Below are 25,614 nucleotides of genomic sequence, written 5' to 3' on the forward strand. Positions count from 1 at the left end.
AGCTGCAGTGGGGACCTCTAGGCTGGATCTGAGGAAAAACCATTTCCCTAGGAGGGTGGTGAAACACTGGGATGGATTCCCTAGGGAGAGGGTGGAATCTCCATCCCTAAAGGGCTACGTCTAGACTGGCATGATTTTCCAGAAATGCTTTTAATGGAAAAGTTTTCCGTTAAAAGCATTTTCGGAAAAGAGCGTCTAGATTGGCATGGACACTTTTCCACAAAAAAGCCCAGATCGCCATTTTCGCGATTGGGGCTTTTTTGCGGAAAACAAAACGGAGCTGTCTATACTGGCCCTTTTGCGCAAAAGTTTTGCACAAAAGGACTTTTGCCTGAACGGGAGCAGCATAGTATTTCCGCAAAAAGCACTGATTTCTTACAGTAGGAAGTCAGTGCTTTTGTGGAAATTGTAGACAGCTGGCAAGTTTTTCCGGAAAAGCGGCTGATTTTCCGGAAAAACTGGCCAGTCTAGACACAGCCAAGGTGTTTCAGTCCCAGCTTGACAGAGCCCTGGCTGGGATGATTGAGTTGGGTTGGTCCTGCTTTGGGTAGGGGACTGGACTCGATGCCCCCTGAGGTCTCCTTCAGCCCTAATCTCCTGTGACTCTCTGATCAAACAGCTGCCCGTCTTCCTTTGCCATGTTGTGACCAAGTTTACAGTTACCTGGTGCAGCCTTTCCACAGCCCAGGCATCGTGCACTGAGAACGTCCCGCACTAAAGGGGCAAAGAATAGGGCCCCGACGGCTCAGGGAGACCTGTGTGTGCAGGTTTCCAAGGCAAAAAAGTCCAGTTTAGCCTGTGATAGAAAATTGGTGATATCAGTCAGCAGAAGTTACAGCCAGAGACTGGCTCAGTCCAGACAAAGGTCTGTTAGCAAGAGAATGGAGATGGCAATAATAAATGAGCCAAAATTAGTGCTGAAAATGCAGCCTAATCGGTGGACAAAGTCACAAGGGGACGGGCTGTTCCCTCTTTCTGTGGTCTGTAGGTTGTATAACAGCCTTTGTGGGGGCAGCAGGAATCGGGGAGCCCCTGCTGGCCAGGCTGGCTGGCAAATCTGCTCTGCGTCTGAAGCTTTGGGGGTACAGAGCTGTTTCTATGGAACGCTTTCAGCCCATCCACTCTGCGTCGCCAGGGAAAAGCGTGTGCTGGGCCAGGGATCCATCGGCAGCAGAGACACTGCTGGGCTGGCCTCTCCCTGGGGCAGCCGTTTGCCTTGTGCCAATGAAATGAGCTCAGCGTCACAACAGGAGCCACGGCCCCGGCTCCGGCCCAGGGCTCTGCCCCGAGAGGGCAGTTACGGCCACGCTGCCAGTGCCAGCAGAGCGTCAGCCGGGGGGCCTGGCCCACTCTCTCCAGCGGCAGGGAAGGGAAGCGGGAACGTGCGCCGGGGGGGCCGCTTTCTCTGCGTGATGAAGGGCGGGTTGCTGGATAGTGGGGCGGTTGCCATGGCACCGAGCAGGCTGCGAGCGCTGTTCTTGGCCCACGTTTCACCGTTCATTGTTGTGCCGCACCAGGGTCTTTCTAAAGTCTTGGACTCTCCGGGCCCATTCAGGCGTCGCGTGGGCCTAGCGCCTGCAGGGACAGGCACGCGGGGGGCCATGGGCAGGCCCCTCGGCACCGGCATGGCAGATTGCCAGGGCTGGACTGAGGGAGCATGTCGGCCCCAGTTCTGGCTCTTGTCCCTGCTGGGACCCCAGGCCTGGCTGAGGGAGCCAGGAGGAGGCTGTGCCGGCCGCAATAAGGAAGCGGGGAAGAGCTGAAGTTGGCTGCGGCCTGGTGAATCATTCCCAGCCTGCCCTTGAGGCATTAGGAAATCCAGGCCGTGGCTCTCCCCCACCTTTCCAGCCTGGCTGGAGGGGGACAGGGTGGGCAGCAGCTCAGAGGTGTAGAGAAGAGGGGATGGGGGGGCAGTTGCCCCCGGGCGCCACACTAGGGGGGCACTGGGCTGAGGTGGGACTGGAGCACACGCTGCTCTGGCCCACGTGACGCTTTGAGCAGAGACCCGGGACTCGGAGCTGACTACGTGCTGCCTCCCTCTGCACAGTGTGAGCCGAGGCAGCCAAGCTGAGTGGGAGGAGCAGCCATTCTCCGGTGCCTGGCTCTATAGGGGGCAGGAGGGGAGGGGAAGATTTGATTGGGGGGGCGCTCCCAGCGCTGGGGGTGCCTGGCTCTGGGGAGGGGTGAGTGCATTGGGATGGGGAGCACTCAGGGGGGCTGGCTCAGGGGGAGGGGTGGTTGTGTTGTACTTAAAAGTACGGCATGGGATCTTTTCGGGGGGGAAAGGCAAAATGCCACATTTATTGGTAATACACACACATAGCAGTCAACCCTTATATGCATATAATACAGCACTCATGCATATACGCACCAGCTGTGTCTAGACTGGCAAATTTTTCTGAAAAATCATCTGATTTTGTGAAAAAACTTGCCAGCTGTCTACACTGGCCGCTTGAATTTCCGGAAAAGCACTGACTTCCTACTGTAAGAAATCAGTGCTTCTTGCGGAAATACTATGCTGCTCCTGTTTGGGCAACAGTCTTTTTCCGAAAGACTTGCGCAAAAGGGCCAGTGTAGACAGCACAGTACTGTTTTCCACAAAAAAGCCCCGATCATGAAAAAGGCGATCGGGGCTTTTTTGCGGAAAACCGCGTCTAGATTGGCCACAGATGCTTTTCCGCAAAAAAGTGCTTTTGCGGAAAAGCATCCTGCCAATCTAGACGCACTTTTCTGAAAATGCTTTTAACGGAAAACTTTTCTGTTAAAAGCATTTTCGGAAATTCATGCCAGTGTAGACGTAGCCACCATGTCTTGTTTTTACCAGTAGTTGTTCCACCTAACTGCCCTGGCCATTAGTTAGGTGGGAAAGGGTTGGAGCTGGATCAATGCTCCCATGTTGACTGCAAGTTGCCTTAGATGTATACAGTAATGTCTTCCCTCTCATGCAGAGCGTCATCACATGCCTATGCAGTTATTTGTCTATGGCACCTTCTTCTGGGTGTTGTTTTAATGCTGCCGCATTCACCTTCAAAGAGGGAACTCCATAAGCAGACACTTGCTGTTGACTCCCAAGGCATCCATAGGTCCAGTCTTCTTTCTGAGTCCACCCACAGGTCTTATTGTTCTTGAATCTGGCTCCCACCTTTCTCCGACCATTGCAAGTGCCCAGAGGTGCTTTTCTTTCATGCCTTATCCATTCACACCTCATTCACTCAAAAGGACAATCAGTTCAGCAAAAGGGGGTACAAAGTCTACAAGATGCAAGGTTTTTATGTAAAAAGGCTTAATACAAAGTTTCCGTGTTCTATACAAGTTTACAAAGTTTCTATAAAAGGACTTGATATAACAAAGTCAAGACTTATTACAGTGCTAAAAGGACTTGCTACAAAGTTAAAATTAAAAAAAATTCAATGAGAAAATTATTAATACAGAGCTTAATGAGATTTACTTACAGTTGCATTGGTATGGAGGGAGTTGGGGTGCCTGGCTCTGGGGCAGGGGTGAGTGCATTGGAATTGGGGGCACTGAGGGACCTGGCTGAAGGGAAGGGGGGGTGCATTGGGGTTACTTATAATGTTTTTTATATAAAAGATACTTTATAACAAAGGGAAAAACTTAAAAAACCAAAAGTCTAGAAGCACTTTTTTTTTTGCTGACTTAGAAATAATAACAGATCCACAGTAACAAATGATGGGGGGGGGGGGGCGCAAATTTGACCTTTGCCCCCGGGCACATACCCTCACTACGCTTCTGCAGCAGCTGGAGACGGGGGTGCACAGGCTGCTTTCAGCCAATGCAAACCATGTGTCTGGGTGCCCCTTCCAGGCTCTTCGCTCCGGGGCCCGGATCCCACGGGTGAGCTCAGCCAGCAAGGGGTGCCTGGGGACAGGCAGCAGGATCCCAGAGCTGCAGAGGGATCTCACCACCCTACCAGGTGGGGAGGGGCACCCAGCCTGGCTTGCTGGGCTGCTTGGGGTGATGCTGCCAGAAGCGAATTTCGGCAACAAGTTCTAATCCACAGAGCCTCTGCTGGGACCGGGGAGCTGGGGGTCCCCCACAGCCAGCGCTCCATCCCCATCCCCCACAGAGCCCCTGCTGGCACTGGGGAGGGGCTGTGGGTGACGGGAGCCCTGACCTCACCCCTGTTCACTGCAGGGCCTCCTGCTGAGAGTGGCCAGGGCTGCAGGATCTGAGCTCCCCCCAGCCAGTGCTCCAGCCCCATTCCTGGGAGAGGGAGGCACCCAGGTGCCAGCGACTGGCTGAGGGGGGCCCTTGTGTGTTTTCAGCCCCCTTAGGCCAGGCCTAGGCTTGCCGGACATGGCATCTCCTGGTGGCTACTCGCTGCCTCTGGAAAGTGCAGAGCAAGCCGCTGATCGGCAGCTGGTGTTTGCCAGAGACCAGGGAGGGCAGGAGGGTACCTGGGCAGTGGGGAGCAGTGGGCACTGGGCGAGGGGGAATGGGGAATGGGGCCTAGCAAAGGTCAGGGGAGGGTGCCCATGTGGATGAGAGGCCCTGGATCCCCTTCACATCCCCTGTCTGCTCTTGCCTTCCCAGGCAGGAGGCTCCCTAGCTCCTCAGCAGCTCGTGTGGGCATTGTGACACCAGCACCAGCATCACTGCCCCCTGCACACCCCTCCAGGGATGTGGAATTGAGGTTACAACATATGGGGGAGTCACAAGAGCCAGGGAGAAAGCGGGGGAGGGAGGACAGCTCTAATAACCTGGAACTTCCCAGATGGGGATCTAAAAGCACAGCCCAGACATGGCCTCACACCCTGGGAGTCTCATCCCTACAGGAGAAACTGAGGCACAGAGCAGGGCAGTGAGGGGCAAACCCCCATCTGAGGCACAGAGCAGGACTGCAAAAGGGGCAAACCCCCATCATCCCAATTCCCACCCCCTCCTGTCCTGCTCCTTCCCATTCCCAAGACCTCTCCCCACTGCTATTGCCCCACTGTCTGGAATCTGGGGCTCAGCTGTGTGTCACAGGCCCGATACTGCTAGCAGAGATTCTCTCGTTGATACCTGTTTGGGGGGTACTAGCTCCAGCATGGTGTGGGGTTCTGGGTGTGCAGCAGAATGACACAGGTGCAGCGTCAGGCCGCTGAGCCTTGGGCCCAGCTCTGAGGGCTGCCACAGCTCGGTTCAGGAATGACTGCGCAGCGCCAGGGCGAAGAGCTGTCGGAAGCAGAAATTGCTTTTGCGCAAGGGAAGAGCAGCCTGGCTGCCAGCTGGCGTGTGCTGGCGTGTGCTGGCGTGTGCCGTGCGTGTTAGTGCGCGGCAGTGGGCGAGGGGCGGAAGGAAGAGGAAGATGATCAGAGCCGGTGGCGGCACAGAGGCAGCTTTGCCATCCTTGGATTTCCTTGAAGGAGGAAAACACCTGCTGGTCGGTCGCCTGGGAAACCATCACGAGGGAAAGCGCCTGGAGTGGCTGCGGCGGGGAACGAGCAGCACCTGGTGCGCCAGGCTGCTCAGCGTCGACAGCAGCACAGGTGTCTGGGGCACGTCCCCTGGGCCGGCCCAGTCCCGGCAGGCGCTGGAGTCTGAGCTTTGAACTCTTCCTCTGCTGCCCTGCGGCTGGGAGAGCAGCGGAGCCGCGGGGGACGGACCGAGCGTGGCCAGGGACAGGAGCAGCCTGCCGGATGGAGCCCCCGTGCAGCGGAGCGGACAGTGCCCTGGGCGGGGCCGGGGAGCTGTAAGTGGATTTCCCCTTCCAGGGGTCCAGGAGCGGGCTCTCCCCTGGGGCCAGCCCTTCCATCGCCCTGCCCCATGGGACGCACTGCCACCCTGCCCTGAGGTGCAGCCCTCGGGATGGGGGCTGCCGTGTCTCTCTGTGCCCAGCCACCTCAGGCAGGCACTGCTAGCGATGGGCACACGGCAGCAGGGCTCAGCTGGTAACGAAAGGCGCCAGGGCTCAAGCAGCATTTTACTTTCATAACTGAGGTGGCAGATCTGAGCCCTGCCAGGCCCAGAGGCGCCAGATCTGAGCCCTGCCAGGCCCAGAGGCGCCAGATCTGAGCCCTGCCAGGCCCAGAGGCGCCAGATCTGAGCCCTGCCAGGCCCAGAGGCGCCAGGTCTGAGCCCTGCCAGGCCCAGAGGCGCCAGGTCTGAGCCCTGCCAGGCCCAGAGGCGCCAGATCTGAGCCCTGCCAGGCCCAGAGGCGCCAGATCTGAGCCCTGCCAGGCCCAGAGGTGCCAGGGGGCCCAGAGGTGCTGGGGCTCTGACCTGCGCCCAGAGGTGCCAGGGGGCCCAGAGGTGCTGGGGCTCAGGCCTGGCAGGCCTGAAGCCCTACACAGCAGGGCGCTGGGACAGTGTTTGCCATGGGGGAGCTGCACACCAGTGACCAAACCTGCAGTGATGGCAAACAGGCATTGGGACATCACCCTTCGTTCCAGCGCCCTACACGTGTGGAGAAAGCTCGGTCCGGTCTGTCCTCGCCAGTCCAAGCTAATCCAGATTCTGCCCCGCGAGCGGGGGTCCCTGCTTGGCATTTATGCAGAAATACACCAGCCGCGTGCTAGTGACAGAGAAGACATTCCTAAGTCTGCGTATGCTCACCCCTGAAGTTCCCTGGGGGGTGCCTTGAGGGTTCTTCTGGGTTTGTGTCCAAGTGTGCATTGGGTTTGATTCCTCTCGCTGCATGTCCTGGGTTCAGCCCCTGCCTTGACCACAGATTTCCTACGTAACTTTGGACAAATCAGCTACGGGCTCTGTGCCTCAGTTTCCCCATCTGGGGATGGTTGTAAGGCTGGCCCCTGCCAAGGAAGGCAGTGCCACAGAATCTGTTCTTTGGAGGTGCTGGGGCAGGGCTGTGCTGCCCACAGACTTTGCCTTGCTCTCAGGGCCCGCAGCAGCAGATTTTGTCCAGAGGCCAGGTCAGTTGCCAGGGAGTCAGTGCTTAGAGGGTGCCGGATGAAAGACCTACAGCCGGGGGAGGTTCCAGGGAGATTGGCCGGGGGTGGTGTTCAGGTTCTGCTGGGGGGGCCTCACTGAGTCGGGGGCAGGGTCTGCGCTCAGCCGGCTGCCCTGTGCAGGGACCAGAGGCGGGCGCCAGTCACTGCCCATCACTCCCCTCCGAGAGCAGGGCAGTCCGGGCTGGGCAGCACTTGAGTCCAGCATTTCCAGCCCTGAAGGGCCTGACCAGCACATGGTGCTCAGCGAGCCGGGCAGAGCCGGGAGGGAACCCAGCGATCTGCTCGGTCCTGGGCATCTCCACTCGGCACAGAGGGTGGCTTTGTGGGTGAGGCCTGGGACCTGGGCTCCGCGCCCAGCCCTGCCACGCACTCTGTGGGTGACATTGGGCAAGTGGCAGCCCCAGTCCATGCCTCAGTTTCCCCATCTGTACAAGAGGGATCATAGTAATCCCCCCCAGGCATTCTGTCGGGCTGCAGCCATGGACTCATAGCAGGGACTGTCGGCTGCAAAGGGAAGTCCCTGCACTGCATAACCCTGCACCCATGGGGTTTGCAGTGGGGCAGGAATATCCCCTCCCTGTGTCCCAGCTGGGGCAATGCGGGTACGGAAGGGAAAGTGACTTGCCCGAGGTCAGCACTGGGAAGAGGAGGCAGAGTCCTGGCCCAGCTCCCTCGCTCTGCTGAGTTTGAGTTCACACCAGGAACAAGGCTACATGTAAGGATGCCCCAGCTGGGCCTTCCCCCTTTCAACCACGGCTTGGACGCGCTCTTCCTCCCCCCGCTCGCCGTGTGTGTGGCTCCTCCACTGCCCCAAGTGCAGCCCCGCAGTGCGCCCGGGCCCCCAGGACGTGCCGATGGGCCCCATGCTGAGCACTCCCAGCAGGACCCGGCCGTTCCAGATAATCACGTGCCCCACAAGGCGTTATCTCGGCAGGGCCGGGCGCTGGGGCAAGGTGCAAACCGCCGTGAAAGCTCAAGGCCAGGGAAAGAGGAAGAGCCTGGGCAGCGAGCCCGCAGGGGCGGGTTGATTTTCACTTTCCTCTGCCACTGGGGAGGAGTCGGGCGGTTTGTCAGGTGGATTCTGGATCACGGCTCAGCCCAGCCCTGCGCTGTCCTTTCGCCTCCAGCCCCTTTGTCCTGGCAGGATCCTACCGCCGCTGCGCTGACCAAACATCTCCAGACATGATCTGGGGATAGATGGGACCCCCTGATCCCCGCCCCAGACAAGCTGGAGAACTAGCTGCTACGCTTAGCAGGCTCTGTGACTAGAAACCAGCATCACTCAGCACAAAGCCCTGTCTGGCGGCTCTGTCAGGAGGCGGGGGCCTGGGCACGCTGTGGTCCAGAGGAGAGCGCTGGACTACTGCTCGGGGAGATCAGCTGGGCTCTGTTCTTGTCTCTGCCACTGGCCTGCAGGGTGGCTTTCAGCAAGTAGTCTGGGCTCCTTGTGCCTCGGTTTCCCCATCTGTGCAACGGGGGCAAGGAGTCTGACCTCCTTTGTGAAGTGCGTAGAGATCAACTGATGTAAAGTGCTGCTGAGAGCTAGGTCAGTAATATGCATCCATCCTGAATGCACAGCAGGGGGCTCTGGGAGGGACTTGGTTAGCGGAAGTGACCGACCCCTGGTGCCAAGGTCTAGCCACCAAACCCCAATTAGCAAGAGATTCGATCTCGGTGTCTCTCTAGCCCTGCAGCGTCGAGGCTTCACTATTGAACATTAATATTGCAGCAGCGTCTAAAAGCCACGGACAGGCCCAAGCCCCTTGTGCTGGGTGCTGTACAAATATAACAGGACAGTCGTGGCATGGGCCGTGGGCCGTGGGCTGGGTAAGCCCAGGGAAGGACTCCAGGCCTAAAACTAAAGAGGCTCTTTACAAGCAGGACAATGGATAGAAGAGCTGACGCTGCAGCAACATCCCAGCCACGTGCATCCAGCCTGACTCGGGGTGCCTTCCCCAAACTCTTCCCTCCTGTAGCCTGTGCTCCTCCCTCCAGGTTCATGCCAGTTGCTACAAATCCCTGTCCCATAAAGTTCACTCCAAAGACAAAAGGCCGTAGGTGGATGGAACACGAGGGAGACGGGGTGATCAATAAAGGAAATGGGCGCTGGATAGGGCTAGGATGCAGGGACAGACAGGTCATGGGCAATGAACAACATTTGGGGCCGGTTACTTGTGCTACCAATCCCCCTTCTAGGGGCTGGGGAGGAACTGGGGATCCACCACCATCGCTACTTCTCCTGCGGGTGGGGATTGCCTGGGACTAGCTGCCTGGGGCCGCTGGAGCAGCAGCCAGTGTGGTTGGCCCTGGGGTAGCCCCAGCTGCTCAGGCAACCCAAGGCCACCTGCACCCACCACCGCAGCTGCAGAAGTCAGGGAGGTCCCTAGGGTTGCCAGATGGTTTCAACAAAAATCCCAGACACACCTGACATGACATCCCAATCGACATCCCATCTGATCCAGGAAATACCGGACAGTTCTATTCTCTCAATTTGGTTCCCGATCCGAAAGCTCAAATACCGGACTGTCTGGTTCAGAACCGGACACCTGGCATCCTCGAGGTCCCGGAATCCGGGAAAGACTCACAGCCTTAGCTATGGCTAATTCCTAGCCAGTCAGCAGCAAAGGTGTCAGCAATTCCCGGGCAGAACTTTGCCCCCTGCATTGGCGAGGAGGGGAGTTTGGAGGAGGCCGTGCAGGACAAGGGGGTGGTTTTACGGTGTGGGCCCAGGACCTGTTCCAGTGAACTTGGGCGGGGCAGCGTGAAAGTGCTCGCCAGGGATTGGCAGTAGGGGTCTGCTGGGGAGGGATGTGCATGTCTGGATAACGAGCAGCACGTCCCACACCAGCTCCTTTAAGGCTCTCTGCCATCCTACCCCACCCCGGGTCAGATGCCAGAGTGTCAGCCATGGATCCCACCTGCACTCCGCTGGGCATAGCAGCCTCGCCTGCCCAATTCTCCTGCCCGCACACCCCTGCATGGCAAAGCCTTCCAGCAAAACACACAGGCCTGCCCCAGCACCCTGAACACCTCCTGCCAGGGGCCTCTGGGCCTCAGCCTTCAGGGCCTGTCTGCCTGCGGGTTGCAAGCCCCGTGGGGCAAGGGTCTCGGGGGGGGGGGGAGATGAGGCAGTGGGAGCTGATCCTTGGCGGGGGCCAACAGTAAATAAGAAAGGCACAGGCTGGCCAGGGTGAGCGGCTCCAGATCCCACGGGAGCTCGGCTAGAAGCCGGGAACGAGCGCTGGGCCTGGGGTTCTCTCCTTCAGCCAGCTCAGGTTTAACCCCCCCAAGGCCCGGCGTTGCCACACTCCACTCCTGCCCCAGAAACCGAGCCTCCCAGGGAAGAGGCCAGACATGCCCGATGCCGGGAAAGGGAGGGGGCGCCCGAGATGGGGCCTGAATTCATCTCCCGCCCAGAAGATGCTACAAAAGCATTCTGAGCGCAAAGGAGCGGTCAGTTCCGCCGTGACATCTATGAAATCCAGGGGTATATTTAGCTGCTTGCCAGACATTGTTCCGGCTGTGACACCTACCTGCAGTGACTATAGAAACAGCTCTGAATAAGCTCTCTATGGCCACAGCTTTGCTACCAGCTCTAGGGCTCTCCCCCCACTCTAGAGCTCTCCCCCCACTGAAATGCAGCCATCTCTGGGGTGGAACAGAGCAGCGCAGCTGGAATGCCAGCCAAAGCCGCTTCCCCTGTATGAAGGTTTTGACTTCACTGTCCTGCTGCCTTCTCCACCAGCCCCATTCCCCAATCTGTTGGGCAGTAGCGCCTGTTTCGCAAAGCAAGGGTGACCCCTTACTGTGGGGGCAGGGCTGCATACCCCAGGCACTGAAAACATTAATGATCCTTGACAGGACTGGCCATCCTAATCTCTGCCCAAGTGCACACGAGTGGCTGGTACACACCAGCCCCCTCTGCCTCTCACCAGAGGTAGATGCAGCTTCTGTTTGTGCAGGATAACTTGGGAAGGGCTCCTAAAAATCCCCGCCACCCCCATCCTAGAAGATAGCGTGCACACCCCACACTCAGCAGGCTGGAGAGGATGCTGTATGAGTCTCCTTTTGCTCCATGGGCTCTTCTGCCTCTCAGCTGCAGCACAGCGCTGGGGAGGAGCTGAAACCAGGTGGGGGCAGAGTGTGGACTGGGCTGTGCCAGGCTGTTTGGGGATTTCCCCAAGCAATTAAAAATGTTCTTTAAAGTTTCAAAATACAATTTGTTTTTTTCTAGGGAAAAATCCTGCCCTAAAAACACTTCTTTTGAAAACAGTCAGTGATGAAAAATGTAGATAATTCTGATCATTCTGGAAAATAAACCCAACATTATCTGAAAATATTGTGCAGGTAAATAAGATCTGCCAAATTCAGATATTCAAAAATCTGTCGTCTCCCAAATTATGAGATTGGTTTAAAATCAAATTGTATAAAAAATAGTTTTGTATTTGCTTTCTGGCTTTCGCACCCCTGGGGCTGCCTTCAGTGTTCCTTGTATGCTGGGCACGTGTGCGGCCGCTCAGGAGACATTCCAGCTGATTAGCAGAGCACCCAGGGCTAGGTTTGTGTTTCAGTTGGGGGTGCGCATTCGCATATGCCTCGGTGCAGACAAAACATTTATTCTGCACACGGATGGATGGAAAAGATTAGAGGGAACATTGGAACCTTGCCGGGGTTTCTCTGCAACCACAAAGGCTGGAAACAACCTTTCTGGTTTAATTACAAGCTGTGGCTCTCACAGGACTCCAGGAGCTGAGGGTTTAAGCAAACAGCGGTTACGGCCAGCGGTGCGCACGGCCATGTCCCCTCCCGCCCACGCTGTAGCTCTGGGCTGGGGAGTGTCTGGTTCAGCAGTTGCTCACTAAAGGCGCCCTGGCCTCTGCATTCACAGCAGGACCTGCTTGGCAGCGGCTGGGAAGGGAGCTCCACACTCACAGGAGAGGAATGTGCGGGTGCCACGTGCTTGCAGCAAGCGTGTTCGTTCTCTGGGCCTGGCCCTTTAAGGAAATGCAGTTTGGGATGCAATTACAGCCTCACTGGGCTGGGCCCAGGAGCTGAGCAAGCTGCAGAGGAGGCAGGCATGGGGTGGAGGCTGCTGAAGGGGCAGGAACTGGAGGTGCATGAGAGCTGAGTGAGGCAGACAGCCCGGAGCTGGAGCCCAGGGGAGCTGGGGCCATGAAGCTGGGCGCAGGGGTGGGACGCACCCCCTCGGCTGTCTCAGTGGCGAGGTACAGGCTGCGCGTTGGCGGGCTCTGATCTGGGCTGGGGTGGGGGGCTTTGGCCCCCCTGCAGGATCTGTACAAGAGAGGTGGGAAGACAGGAGCCCTGGGGACCGGAGGCACAGCGCTGAGCACGCCTGATCTCCTCCCCGCCCCTCCCAACACCCAGAGCAGCAGAAACTCCAAGTCCCTGTGCTCTGGGGGGGGGGGGGGGTTGTTAGCTATGGGGGATGCTGAGCCATAGACATTTTTGCCCGTCCCTGTGTGTCAAACCAGGGTCACACTGAAACTGGAGCATAGGGGTCCTCCCCCCCACTCCAACCACTAGGGAACCTTTCTTCCCAGCGCTGCCAGTCCAGGGATGCTGCCTCCAAGTCTGCAGGCTGGGAACAGAACCCAGGCGTCCTGGCTCGGCGTCCTGCTCTTGCCCACAAAATCCCACGCTGTCCAGCGAACCTGCACTGACACCAGCGGGAAACACGCAGGCAGGGCTGGGGCTGTGTGACGGGGATAGGAGGGGAACGGCTCCTTTTCTTTTCAGGTTTTGCTTCATCAGGCCCCAGCTGGGTGTGTGGATGGAGTCACGGCTGCTTAGCATGTGCCTGTGGTGCCAGTGTGCCTTTGCCATGCATGCATGGGGTGGGGTATATTGACTCTGGGATTCCCCCCAAGGATTTTAACACCAGCAGGTAGCAAACATGTTTATGCTCCAACATGGCTGAGAGTCTGGGGCGTGCTAATCTTTCAGTGCACAGAGGGAGCAGTGAGGCACGGGCAGGCTAAGTGACATGACTAAGGGCATTCGGGATGCTTGTGGCAAAGCTGGTTCTGAACTCAGGTCTTTCAAGTGCCAGGCTCACTCCCTAGCCACTGGATTCCACTTCCCTTCTTCTCTGAGGGCCCATGACACTTGGCCCCCACGTCACCTCCCTATTCCTGTTACATGCTGTGTGCCAGCACTGCCAGGAGCCCTGGAACCCTGACTTCCCTCCTGACCCCCATGATTCAAGGTCAGGTTCTGCCCTGAAGCATGGGGGTTTGTCTCCTTTATTTTGCCTTAGGAAGCAAAATTCAAAGGCTCCATAATCTAGTTCATAGTGAGTCCCTCCAGTTTCATAGCTCAGGGTCAGGGCTGTCGACTCTGCCTTGGTAGGGTTACCATCTGACTTGCAAGATATTACACAACCTGAAAGTGATCTTGCACGGTCTCTGCACAAGCGGTATTATTAACTTCCAGCTAATTACAGCTATGATGGGTTTGGTCACAGGGATTCCTTGGAGACTGTCGCCTGATGGGCTGATCCGAGCACTGAGTTTGTCTGCCTGCCCTCTGGGGCACCCCATCACCCCGATCTGCTGAGCCAGACCCTCTGGTCTCCTCCAGCAAAGGCACAGAGAGGGGGTCACAGCCCACAGCAGAGCAGCACAGACACTGAGAGCAGCTCAGCTCTGGGAAGGCGTAGATGCAGCCCCCTGGTCAAACCCCAGATAAATCTATTTGAACCCCACATAAATGTTTTATCTAGAGCCGGCTCAGAAGTTGCTCAGTGGAAGAGCGATGCAGATATGCCCAGCTGCCGCCCACCCCCAGCAACAGCTCTTTCCAGTGGGTTTAATGACAAACAAAAGGGATTTTATTAAACACAAAAAGCAGGACTGAAGAGGTTGCAAGTGATACCAGATGGATCAACCCACGCTATCCGGCTAGCTAGAAGGAAACGCGCCAGCTGAGCGCAATACTCAGAGGCTTGTTACGGGCGCTTTCTGGTCTATGCTGGCAACGGAGTGACTTCTTGCAGCCAGTAACTGTGTAAAACGGGAGTTCTGGCCGCTGGAGGTTTGCACTCTCTGGGGCTGTGCTGGGGGTGGGCTGATAGACTGGACTGGGGCTCAGGACACCTGAGTTCTACCGCCAGCTGTCACAGGCCTGCTGGCTGACCTCACACAGCTCTCCGTGCCTCAGTTTCCCCCTCCATCAAATACCCTCCTTCGTAAAGTGCTTTGAGAGCTGCTGATGGGACGTGCCCAGGGAGGTCTCGCCACAGCCCCTGCCGTGGAGAAGCAGGACAGAGGGGCCGTGCCGCCCCTGTGCAGATTGTGAAGGGGGAGCAGCGGCCCTGGGACCGGGGCTGACTGCCGTTGGCCTGTCATGGCCATAGGATTTTCACGCAGCTCGTGGCCCTTTTGCTCTGCTCCCCTTGCCCCTCTGCCTCTCTGGAGGGGTGGGGGGCTGGGGCATGGCGTGCCTCCCCCCAGCGCCATCTGATGGGCCTGTCTGGGACCGAGGGGCTGGGGGGGGAGTGTGAGGGAGGAGCCCAGCCCAGGGCAGAGGTGGGTCCTAGAGGAGGCCTGGCGGGTGCTGGAGAGTGGGTACCCACCCCCTGCTGCCCCCAGGCTGCCGTGCTGTGAACACAGCCCTGCCCCGTGTCCAGGTACACCAGCCTGTGGCACTCTCCCCCGCTCTAAGGACCCCAGAGCCAGGGGCAGCAGCAGGGCAAAGCCGGTGGGAATCGCTCTGCTGCCCCGGGCGCCTCGCGCACCGACACCCCACACGTCCCTGGGGTTTCTCCGCGGCCTAGGGCAGCACCCCCCGCCCGCGGGAAAGGATGGGCTGGGCAGGGCGGCTTGGCCAGCGGCCAGGAGGGAGTCCCAGTGGCGGGACAGGGGCATGGAGACGGCTCCTGGCCAGGGCACCTGTCACTCCACCCTGCTCTCTGCCCATCCCAGCTGCTTGGCCGACCCTGCCGCCAGCTCCGGGAAGCTCAAGAGGAGCAAGAAGAAGATGCTGGAGCAGAAGTGGCAGAGCCTGGAGGAGACAGGGAGCAATGCCCCCCAGCCAAGGAAGCACCCCAGCCTCATCAGGTGAGACCTGCCCCTCCCCCCAAGCAGGCACCTCACATCTGGCCCACCCCAGCTGTGCTGCAATGTACCCTCCCCCCAAGCCTGCTCGGTGCCTCACTGTGCTGCCAGCTGCCCCCCGTCCCAGACCAGCCCTGCCCTGTGGGGACCCCGCACCCCGTCCAGGGCTCCGCTGCTCTCATCTTTGGCCTCCGGTGCCTTTCAGATCAAAGACCTACGACCCGTCCTTCTCCAAAGAGCCCGAGCCGGAGCAAGCCCCAGGCATGCAGAGAGCTGCTCCTTCCTGTGTGAGTCCCCTGCCTCCCACCTGGACAGGGCCCAGGGGCTGCTGGGGGGTTGGGATCCCTGTGGGGACAGGCATTGGAATGGGCACCAGGCTTGGGGCTTTAAGATGGTTACGGGGGCGACGCTCTCTGGGATTGAGGATAGGTACTGGGGGGGTGTTTGGGAGAGGTCAGGAGGGGTCACTGGCAGGGGGGCGGGATGGATGCTGGGGGGGTGTTTGGGATACCGGGGGGGGTCACAGGAGAGGTCACTGGCAGGGGGGCGGGATGGGTGCTGGGGGGGTGTTTGGGATACTGGGGGAGGGGTCACTGGCAGGGGGGCGGGATGGATGCTGGGGGGGGTGTTTGGGATACCGGGGGGGGTCACAGGAGAGGTCACTGGCAGGGGGGCGGGATGGGTGCTGGGGGGGTGTTTGGGATACTGGGGGAGGGGTCACTGGCAGGGGGGCGGGATGGATGCTGGGGGGGGTGTTTGGGATACCGGGGGGGGGTCACAGGAGAGGTCACTGGCAGGGGGGCGGGATGGGTGCTGGGGGGTTGGGATGCCCACATGGGGGTCTTAGATTGGGGCGCTGGGTGGGAGGTTTATGCCGCCCGCTTGCCTGGCATTAGCACTGGTGGTCCCAGCTGCTCAGGGCCGGCTCTCCGGGGGGTGGGCAGCGCTGGGCAGGTCCCAGTGACACGCTCCCTGGCACACCCAGCCAGCCGGGCAAGGTCCGGGGAAGGCCCCCATGTGTCCCCACAGCCTGGGCATTGTGTTCCATCCTGCCCTACATGTGCCTCCTCTCTGCCCCCTCTCCTGTGGGGCCCGGTTCTCCTTGGGGTGGGCCCAGCTTGTGGGCTCAAGCTGCCCCCTAGGCCCATCGGGGTGGGGTGGGGTGGGGGAGGCTCATTCTCTCCAGCTGACCTGGTTCCCTGCTCTCCCCCCAGCTAGCCAAGCACCTGGCGAGCTACCAGAAAGCCTTCAAGGAGGACATCCCCGGGGAGGAGACCCTGCTGGACAGTGAGTGCGGCTCCCCCACTTCCCGCCCACCCCCCAGGCTCCCGCCTGTCCCCCACTTCCCCCCCCACCCCTGCCTCCCGCCTCCACGTCTGCTCCCCACCCCCCCCTGCATCTCCTCTGTCTCCTGCTTCTCACCCCCCCAGCCTGTCGCCTGCTGCCCAGCGTCCTGCCCGCCCCCTGTTTGCACCCCCCCAGCCTCCCATCCACACCCCCTTCCCGTCCACTCCCCAGGCCTCCTGGCTCCCCCCCCCCCCGCTTCCCACCCACCCCCTGCATCTCCTCTGTCTCCTGCTTCTCACCCCCCCAGCCTCCCATCCACACCCCCTTCCCGTCCACTCCCCGGCCTCCTGCCTCCCCCCCTTCTCCCCACCCACCCCCTAACCTCCCAGCTGCCCCCCCACAGCCTCCCGCCCACTCACCCACCCCTCTGCCCCCCCAGTCACCCGTCCCTGTCGTCCGGTGCCCATAGGTGTCTCCTGTGCTTGGCAGAGGGAAGTCCCCTATCACGGGCGCCTCTACGTCTCGCAGAACTACGTCTGCTTCCAGTGCAGCATGCTGCGCCGGGACATCAAGGTGGGGCCCCTCCGCTGCTCACGGGGGTCAGACTCGGGGTGTGGGCTGTGTAGGGGTGAGTGGGGTGCATGCAGGGAGCAGGGGGTTGGGATATGTGGCTTGCATGGGGGAGGGGAGGAGAGCTGGAAAGGAGGCGGGTCAAGGGGGTTATATAGGGGAGGGGTGGGATGTGGGGGGGATGGGATGGAAATATATGGGGGAGGGGACAGGGTGCGTGGAAGACGGGGGTGGGATGTGTGCGGGGGAGGGGTGGAATGGGGTGGGGCGGAAGGGGGTGGTGGAGGAGTGGGATGAATGTGGGGGAGGGGTGGGGTGTGTGCGGGGGGGGTGCACTGGGGGAAGGGGTGAGATGTGTAGGGTGTGGGGGGGTCTGTTTGCCTCTAGCTCCCCTCCCCACGTGGCAGCCAGCTCTGGAGCAGTTTGCTCACCACCTGTCACCCCAGCTGGGTCCCACGGGCCAGCTGGGGGGCTCCCCTGCCCCAGGCGCCAGGCAGCCTTGCTGAGCTGTGGTGGCCTTCGGTGGCGCCAGCCCCAGGCCTGGCACTGATGCCTGGGCCGGGGGCTCTGGGCCCCTCCTCAGGCCTGGGGTGCCGGAGGCTGCCAGCAGCCCAGGTTAGCCGTCTGTGCCAGGGGCTGAGGGGACCCCCGGGGTGTCTATGACAGAGGCTGCCGCAAGGACCATGGGGCAGCAGCTCAGCCATTGGCGTGTGGAGGAAGCTATCCCAGCTCCACCTGCCTGGCCTGGCTGGGCGGCCATGTGTGTCTCAGCCTGGTCCTGGGGTGTGCACTGCAAGGACCCCACCCTCGCAGCTCCGGCACCCCCATTGGCTCCACTTTCACCTGGGTCTGGGGGCACCAAAGCAGCCGTGGGCCCCTCCTGGAGCGGGTGAGACGGCCTCCTCTCGCCATGCAGGTGGTGATACCCGTCTCCTCCATTACTGTCCTCAAGAAGGCCAACATGGCGCTGGTGGTGCCCAACGCCCTCAGCATCCGCACCTCGGAGGGCGAGAAGGTGAGAGCAGAGGCAAGGCCCATGGGGCATCCACCCAGCTGTGGCACCTGCGCAAAGCGAGCCCCGGGCAGGCCATGTGCCCTTCCCCCATGGCACCAGGAGCAGGACAAGCCCTGAGCTCCGGGCACAGGCCCCGTGGGCAGGGGGAGGCCGTGGTGGGAGGGGAGTGAGAGCTTGGACAATCCCTTCTCCTTCTCTCCTCCCAGTTCCTCTTTGTCTCGCTGCGGACCCGAGAGGCCACGTACCAGCTGCTGAGATCTGTCTGCAAACACCTCCAGGTTGGCGCCACTCCAGCCGCACGGGCAGGAGGGGCTGAGATGCCCAGGCACGCCCATCCTGACCCCCGGCCTGCCCAGCCCCGGGCTCCCCTTCCGCATGAGGCTCTGCCAAGGCCCCTCAGGGCCCGCCGCCATGCTGCCCCGGGCTCCCCCTACACGCACACTGGGCAGATGCCCTCAGCCCCCTTCCCGCCCCACTCCCCAGCTTCCAGCTATCGAAGTTCCCAGAGGTGACCACCCTGGGCCTGCCTGTGTGTGGGAGCCGGCTCCCAGGCTGGCGTGCGGGCACGCTGCGCCCCACAGGGCCCGGGCTGGCCTGGCCGTTCATTAGGGCACCAGCTCAGCCGAGAGAGCTCATGTGCCCGCTGCCAGCGCTGAACACGCCTGCCCGTTCCTCTCCCCGCCCCGCTGCTCTCTCCTGCCCAGGGCAGCGCTCCTCCCTCGCCTGCTCCTCCCAGCCAGCAGCTCTGGGTGGGGGGCGGGAAGCCCGAACCCTGAGGGGGAGGGGGCTCCGTTGTGTAGGGCCCCATGATCTGTAGGGACACCCCGGCCCAGGGCTGCCCTGGCCGGCTCAGGAGGCTCTGCTGCCTGCCAGGGCTCACCGGCCCCCTCCTCCGTGCCCAGGACGGGAGCGTGAGCAGCAGCCCCCTGGCCTCGCCAGCCGACACCAGCTCGGAGCAGCTCCAGGAGAAGTCTCTGGTAAGGGCGAGGCCGGGTGGGCAGTGCGGGCTGCGGGCAGCTATTGGCAAACGAGGAAGAGTCCGGCGCAGGGCTGGCTCCTCCAAGGCACCCACAGTGCCCAGGCCTCTGCCTTGGCGTGTCCCTGTGAGGCAGCGGCCCAGCGCCTGCTTGGTGCCCCACTGCCAGGTCGCCGGGGGGACACACTCTAGCCCCATGTGCCGCACACACCTGGGGGCTCCGACATGCTTGGGCTGCCCATCTCGGAGGGGGGGGGGTTTCCCAGGCCTGCAGGGGTGTCCGGCCCGGGAGATGGGGGAGGCTTGTCTGTCCAGAGCTTCTCTGCAGCATCCCTGCCCCCGCGGGACGGCGGCGCCTGCTCCTGTCAGGTCTCAGCAGGGCCTGGTCTGGTCGAGACGCCGCCTGGGCCCTGCCGAACGCCCGTCTCCCCAGGGCAGTGCCTCGCTCGGGGGCAGGCAGGAGGCGGGTGTCCAGGTGCCACAGGGAGGCAGCGCTGCCCAGGGAATGAAGCGCTGGGGGCGGTTAGGGGTCTGCAGAGCGAGGCAGGAGCTTTGTGCATCTCAGAGGGACCAGAACTAGGAGCCTGGGGTCTGACCGCTCTGAGCAGGCAGCCGAGACCCAGTGGCCAGGGGAGGGGGTCGGGGAGGTGACGGGCAGGGGGCAGAGACCAGAGAGCCATGGGGAGGGACGGCAGGGCCCCTCTGTGACCTGCTGCTTTTCCCTTCCAGACCTCCAGCCAGTCGGACCTGGAGCAGAGCTCCCAGGAGTCTGACGACCTCCTGGACCAGCGAGGTGAGTGGGGCCCAGCCCTCAGCCTTGCGCATTCAGCAGCCCACGTGCAAACGAGTGTGCAAGTGCGATAAGGAGCCTGCTGGCGCCTCCTGCGCCTGGGTCTGAGCGTCGCAGTGTCTGGCCAGGGGCCCAGCCACCGCCACTTGGATTAGGTGGAATGAGTTTGACCGTCCTCCACTCGGCCCCCCTGCTCCATGGCAGGAAGAGCCGGGGAGCGGGCGCTGGGACAGCAGGGCCCCTAAAGGCAGGCAGAATAGGCCATGCTCAGCCTACAAGGCAGGCTCCCCCGGGGGAGCCTGGTGCCTTGCGGGGCCTGGCAGCGCCAGTGACTGTGTCCTGTTGTGTGCAGACGGGCTGGGCCCGAGGCGGAGCGGAGAGCATGAGGGCGAGGAGAAGGCCATGCCGAGCCAAGGTGAGGGTCGTGAGGTGCCTGCTTAGCTGCGGGCACTGTGCCCCGGCCTGCTCCCCAGGCTCTGCCCACGCCCATTCAGGCACCATGGCAGATGCATCCCTGTAGCTCTGGCAGCGGGGCCGGGGTTAGCTGGGGCGCCTCGGCTGCAGAGCCCCCTCCCCGCTGGTCCCCGCAGGCCTCAGACATGGCTCCCCACGGCACGTCTGGCACGGGGCAGAGCTGCTGCCACGTTTGCTGGCGCAGCTCCTCCCTCGCCAACCTGCTGCAGGGTCGGGCCAGACTGTGGGAGCCCTGCAGTCACCCCAGCCTGACACCAGGGCAGGACTGGGCCCCTCGGCGGGTGCAGGGCCACTCCCTGCACTTGGCATGAGCCTGGCCCCTTGGTTGGTATCTGTTACACACACCGGGCACCGGCCAGTGCCCAGTCCCTGGAGGAGTCTTTCATGCGGGGCTGGGGTGATGGACGGCGGCTGCCCAGATGCCCTCTGGATGGGCTGCTGAGAGCGAGACCTTTGGCTCTGCAGCCCCCCAGGGAGGCCGTGTCCTTGCTGGGATGTTAGTGAGTCGGCTGCTTGACTACCCGGTAGGCGTCACTTATTGGGCACTCGACTGCTCACTCCCTCTGTGTGGGCCGCGGGGGTGGGGGGAGCCAGGTTAAAAAGCCAATTCCCCCCAGGACCATCTCCCTGGTGCCGCCTGCTCCTCTCCCGTCCCCCCCGCCTCGGGGCGGGTGGGGGATGGTGGAGGCTGCAGCAGCCCCTGTGCTCGGTGGCCCGGCTGGCGCGTGCGGATGGGACCACTGCGCCTCTGCATTGTAAGGTAGCACGAGCTGGGATTGCTCAGTCCCAGCTCCAGCCAGCACCAGGAGTCGCACTCACTGGGCTCCGCAGCGTGGCCCCTATCGACTTCTCAGGTAGCCCAAGAAATCGTATCGACTATACGATTAGCCAAGTAACCGCTCTTTAGCATCCTTGCCCCTCCCTGCCGTGTGGCTCAGCAGTGGGGCACAAGCACTCTTGGGCGTGCTGTGCAGGGGGGTTCCTAGGGAGTTGTGCAGTGGGGACTTGTGGGGGGCTGTGTGGGGGGGGCTCCTGGGGGGTTGTGCAGTGGGGACTTGTGGGGGGCTGTGTGGGGGGGGCTCCTGGGGGGTTGTGCAGTGGGGACTTGTGGGGGGCTGTGTGGGGGGCTCCTGGGGGGTTGTGCAGTGGGGACTTGTGGGGGGCTGTGTGTGGGGGGCTCCTGGGGGGTTGTGCAGTGGGGACTTGTGGGGGACTCCTGGGGGGTTGTGCAGTGGGGACTTGTGGGGGGCTGTGTGGGGGGGGCTCCTGGGGGGTTGTGCAGTGGGGACTTGTGGGGGACTCCTGGGGGGTTGTGCAGTGGGGACTTGTGGGGGGCTGTGTGTGGGGGGCTCCTGGGGGGTTGTGCAGTGGAGACTTGTGGGGGACTCCTGGGGGGTTGTGCAGTGGGGACTTGTGGGGGGCTGTGTGGGAGGGGCTCCTGGGGGGTTGTGCAGTGGAGACTTGTGGGGGGCTGTGTGTGGGGGGCTCCTGGGGGGTTGTGCAGTGGGGACTTGTGGGGGGCTATGTGGGGGGGGACTCCTGGGAGGGTTGTGCAGTGGGGACTTGCGGGGGGTTGGCAGAGGGGTCCTGGGGTCCCCCAACCCCTCCTGGGATAACTAAGGGGCCGTAGCCCTGCCCTCCCCCAGGCTGGCCATGCCATGATGGCTCCTTCCCCCTGCAGGCGGGGCCCGGCCAGGCAGGCAGACGAAGAAGCCCAGGAGCTGGTGGTCGTACCTGAGCACCCTCAACATCATCATCCTCGTCTACCTGCTGCTGTGAGTTGGGCCAGGGCACCCTGGGCTCCTAGCAGGCACCACAGGCCAGGGGCCTGCGCCCCGTTAGCTCCTGGCACGGGGGCTTGGCGCTGGGGCACAACATGCTGCTCTCCAGGGCTGCGCACCAGAGCCCCGGCCCCCTGGTGTCCTGGCTGCTGGCTCCTGCCCACAGCTCCCTCCCTCCCAGGGCAGCGTGCAGCAGCTGGGGGCAGCAGGCTGCCTTGCTTCGCCCCCGCCGGGCTGTGCCACCCCCGAGGAGCCAGGCAGCTCCCGGCTTGCGCTCTGCTCTGGCGAGGCCACCCCCGTGGGCAGCCTGCCCTGCCATGTACGGAGGGCTCGGTGCTCTCAGCAGCCGCTTGCCAGCCCGGCTCCGGGAGGGCGAATGCCCCTGTCCGGCAGGCCCGGCTCTGCCGCTCACGTCGCCTCTCCCCAGGGCGGTGGCCTTGCTGCTGTCCTCGGGGTACATCGGCCTGCGCATTGTGGCACTGGAGCAGCAGCTGATGTCGATGGGAGCCTGGCCAGAGCTGCACCCGCAGCACTAGTGAGTACACGGCCCCGCGGGGGGAGGTGGGCGAGGAGGGAACCAGCGAGTGGGGGGGGGCGGCTCCCAGCCTGGGGCCAGAGGGCAGGGCAGCCACGGGCACCCCAAACCTCGGGCAGGTCCCATCTCCCCTGCCTGGCCCTTTGGGCATCTCATGTCTGTGCTGGGCCCGGCCCAGCAGCCAGCCAGTCACCCCAGTGCTGGTGCATGTAACGCTCATTCCCCACACGGGGAGGGCTGGGGGGGCAGCAGGGGGTTACCCCGGAGCCGGGTCTCGGTTCCCTGCTGAGCTGAGCGAGCCGTGACCCCGCGCTCACCGGGCACGCAGGAGCCACGGGCTGCTTGAGTGGGGAGAGCCCCAGCCCGACCCCCGCGCCGGCCGGCTCCTGGCCAGCCCTCAGCCCAGGCCCAGCTGCTGCAGCTCTCCCGTGCCCCCAGCCCAGCGGTCGCCCAGCGGCAGGAGGACAAAGGGCGGCCTGGCAGGGGCTGGAGCGGCCTGTCCCGTGGCTGCCAGCTGTTCGGCCCATTCCCTCTGCCCGGCCCCCTCACCCAGCAGCTGCTTTCTCGGCTGCCGGTGCTGGCCAGGCAGGAGGCTGCAGAGGGGACGGGTGAGGGTGGGGGTGGGGGTGGGGGTGGAGCTGGGTGCAGCCCTGGGGCCACAGAGCACCGGCTGAGGGTTGGCGGTGCCCGGCTGGGCAGGCCCTGTGCCGCGGTGGCACCGAGCACAACTCGAGGCCTGGCTGGGTTCCGGGTCTGCCCGCCCTGAGATCCAATCCCACTAGGGCAGGGACCCCCGAGCCTGGGGCGCAGGCAGGACCCCAGCTAAGAGCAGCCCCGGGGGGGGGGGGGGGGGCTGCCCGCGCATATGGATGAGGAGACGCCAGTAGCGGTGAGACCAGGAGGGCAGCTGGGATGTCAGACCCCCCTCCAGGGCAGCTCAGGCCCGGCCCTGCCTCTGGCAGGCAGCAGCCACCCTGCATGCTGGGCCCTGAGCCCCACACAAACCCCACGAAGGGCGGGACCAGAGGGACACCCAGGCCGAGATGAAACGGTTTGTCTCCTGCAGCCCAGTGCTGGGCCATGCAGCCATCCTGCCCCACCGAGCCTCCCAGACTGGTCCCAGCCCCTGCAGGGGTTATCGGTGTATCAGTGGGGAAACTGAGGCACCGTGCGCCAAAGCAGCTTGGGCCCCCAGTCAGTGCCGGCACCAGCAATAAAACCCAGGCGCTGGGCCCTGGTTACACAGGGAGAGACTTAGTGAAGCGTTTCCGGGAGTCCTTGGCAGAGCTGGGATCCGAGACCGCTGGAGGCCTGTGCTTCGAACGCTGGCCTAGCCCCTCCTCCCACCCCCAAGGCAGCTGCTTTGCTTTTCCCCGGCAGATCTCCCCTGGACACAGCCCCAACCACAGCCCACGCCCCCAGCAGGAGGCCCAGGGCAGGTCTGCAGAGATGTGGCTGGCTAGGACCTGGCACGGCTGGGCAGCCCAGCGTCCAAGGGGCTGGCTCCTTGCCAGCAGGCCAGCGTGCCCAGGCTGCTCTGCGGAGGCCCAGGGGGAGGGAGCTGCCCAGGTTGCCGGCGCCCGAGGCCAGGGGCTGGGCACAGAGCACACAGCAGCAGGAGATGTAGCCTGTTGCCGCAGACAGGCAGGGAACGCAGGCGCCCAGCCCCGTGCTGCTCGCAGGCTCTTCTGCCCGTGCCGTGCGGGTCGGCTGGCTCCACTGCTACCAGGCAACTCCCCGCCCTGGCTCTGGGCCCGCAGGATCCCTGACTCGGCCTCTCCTTGCTGTCCCAGATGGGCCACGGGGGGCGGCCGAGACCCCACTACCCAGCGATGACTTTCTGCCTCCGGGTCCTGCCCTTCTGCTCCGCTCCAAGCACAATTCCTGGGCTGCCTGGGGCTAGCAGGGGTGGCCTGGCCCTCGCCCCGAGCCAGGCTGCGCCTCCCACCCCAGGCCAGAGTGAACCAGTCATCTCCTGTTTGTGTCCAGATACAGGTCGACCTGAAACCAGGGACATCAGGCTGCGCTCGGCGCCGGGGCCTGGTGGCCCATGGACCAGGCTTCCTGCTGGCAGACGCCCCCTGCCCCATCACATGGGCTGGAGTCCCCTGGCCAGGCAGCTGCCTGCTCCCCCTCCGGGACACGCCGAGAGCAGGGGGCTGGCTTTGAGGAGAGCAGGGAGAGGAAATGAACGGACAAGGCGGGTGCAGAGACCAAGCTGAACACCGGAGCCCGTCAGGCTCCCCCAGCACGTGCCTTAAGGAGCCCTGCAAGGGGCGTTTCCCGCGCGGCTGCCTCCTGCTCAGCCTCGGCCGCCCGGGCAGCAAACCTGGCTGGACTCCTTCCGGCCCCTGTGGCCTGGCACCTGTCTGACCGCGGCTGCAGCTGGTGGGCAAGAACCAGAGCCCTGGCCCCGCTGTGGGGCTGTCACAGCCGCCCGCCCCCAGGCCCTCAGGCAGGGCGGGAGCCTCCTGCTCGCCCCTGAGCATCACTCCTCCAGCGCCGAGACAGGCTCAGCTCCAGGCCCCGGGCGGTGCTGCTGCTCCCGGCCTCCCCAGCTCGGACTTCAGCTGCCCCAGCCCCTCTCTGGCGGCCACGGTGCTGCAGGCTGCACTCAGAGCCAGGGAATGGGGCCCCGGCAGGGCAATGCCAAACGCAGCAGGAGGAGCCGAGCCCCAGCGCGCTCGCCCAGGCCCCGGAGAGCAGGGCTGGGTACCGGCCGTGGGTCTGCACTCAATAAAGACACATGAGCTCCAGCTCCCATGTCCGCACCGAAGCTCCTGGCCCCCCAAGTGACTGGGGGCTACTGCTCTGGGGGAACCCACTGGGGGGTGGAGGGTCCACGAGTCCCTTCTGTCCCCTGCCCTGCAGTCCGCGCTGGTGGGGGCAGGGCATGGGGGAGCCAGTGGTTCTGGGAGGGAGCAGGCGTGGGCAGCGGAGTCAGACCGCCCAGCTGCTTGGGCAGAACACTTGGGTCGGGGGAGGTGCTGGGGGGGCCAGGCCCACTTTGGACCGGTAGCTGCTGCTTGTGCTTTCGGGAGGGAGGGAGCAGAGATGGGGGGGCCCTGCCCAGGTATGGCCTGCGCCGTGGGGCACTGGTGGGGGAACCGCACAAGACCCCAGCACATGCACGTCAAGGGGGGGTGCTGGGTGCCCAGCTCACGAGAGCGCCACGTGGACGTCCCTAACTGAGGGCG

The 25,614-nt window shown here is 62.7% G+C and overlaps 1 protein-coding gene across 3 annotated transcripts; it reads left to right on the forward strand.

Moving 5' to 3' along the window:
* Nucleotides 1–5,434: 5,434 nt before the first annotated feature.
* On the forward strand, nucleotides 5,435–25,593 carry LOC102454107 (uncharacterized). Of its 3 annotated transcripts, none has more exons than XM_075903284.2 (13): nucleotides 5,435–5,695; nucleotides 14,858–14,992; nucleotides 15,195–15,276; nucleotides 16,204–16,276; nucleotides 16,746–16,849; nucleotides 17,763–17,861; nucleotides 18,068–18,139; nucleotides 18,764–18,838; nucleotides 19,567–19,630; nucleotides 19,980–20,042; nucleotides 21,783–21,876; nucleotides 22,310–22,417; nucleotides 24,407–25,593. In XM_075903284.2, coding segments are annotated over exons 1-13 (1,023 nt in total). In that variant the 5' UTR covers nucleotides 5,435–5,642; the 3' UTR covers nucleotides 24,408–25,593. The 3 variants fall into 3 exon arrangements, with proteins under 3 accessions (XP_075759399.1, XP_075759398.1, XP_075759400.1); XM_075903283.2 differs by lacking the exon at nucleotides 5,435–5,695 and adding an exon at nucleotides 11,926–12,139; XM_075903285.2 differs by lacking the exons at nucleotides 5,435–5,695; nucleotides 19,980–20,042 and adding an exon at nucleotides 11,928–12,139.
* Nucleotides 25,594–25,614: the final 21 nt, after the last annotated feature.

The sequence above is a fragment of the Pelodiscus sinensis genome, chromosome 32 (assembly GCF_052426305.1).
Source record: "Pelodiscus sinensis isolate ZL-2025 chromosome 32, ASM5242630v1, whole genome shotgun sequence".
NCBI lineage: Eukaryota > Metazoa > Chordata > Testudines > Trionychidae > Pelodiscus > Pelodiscus sinensis.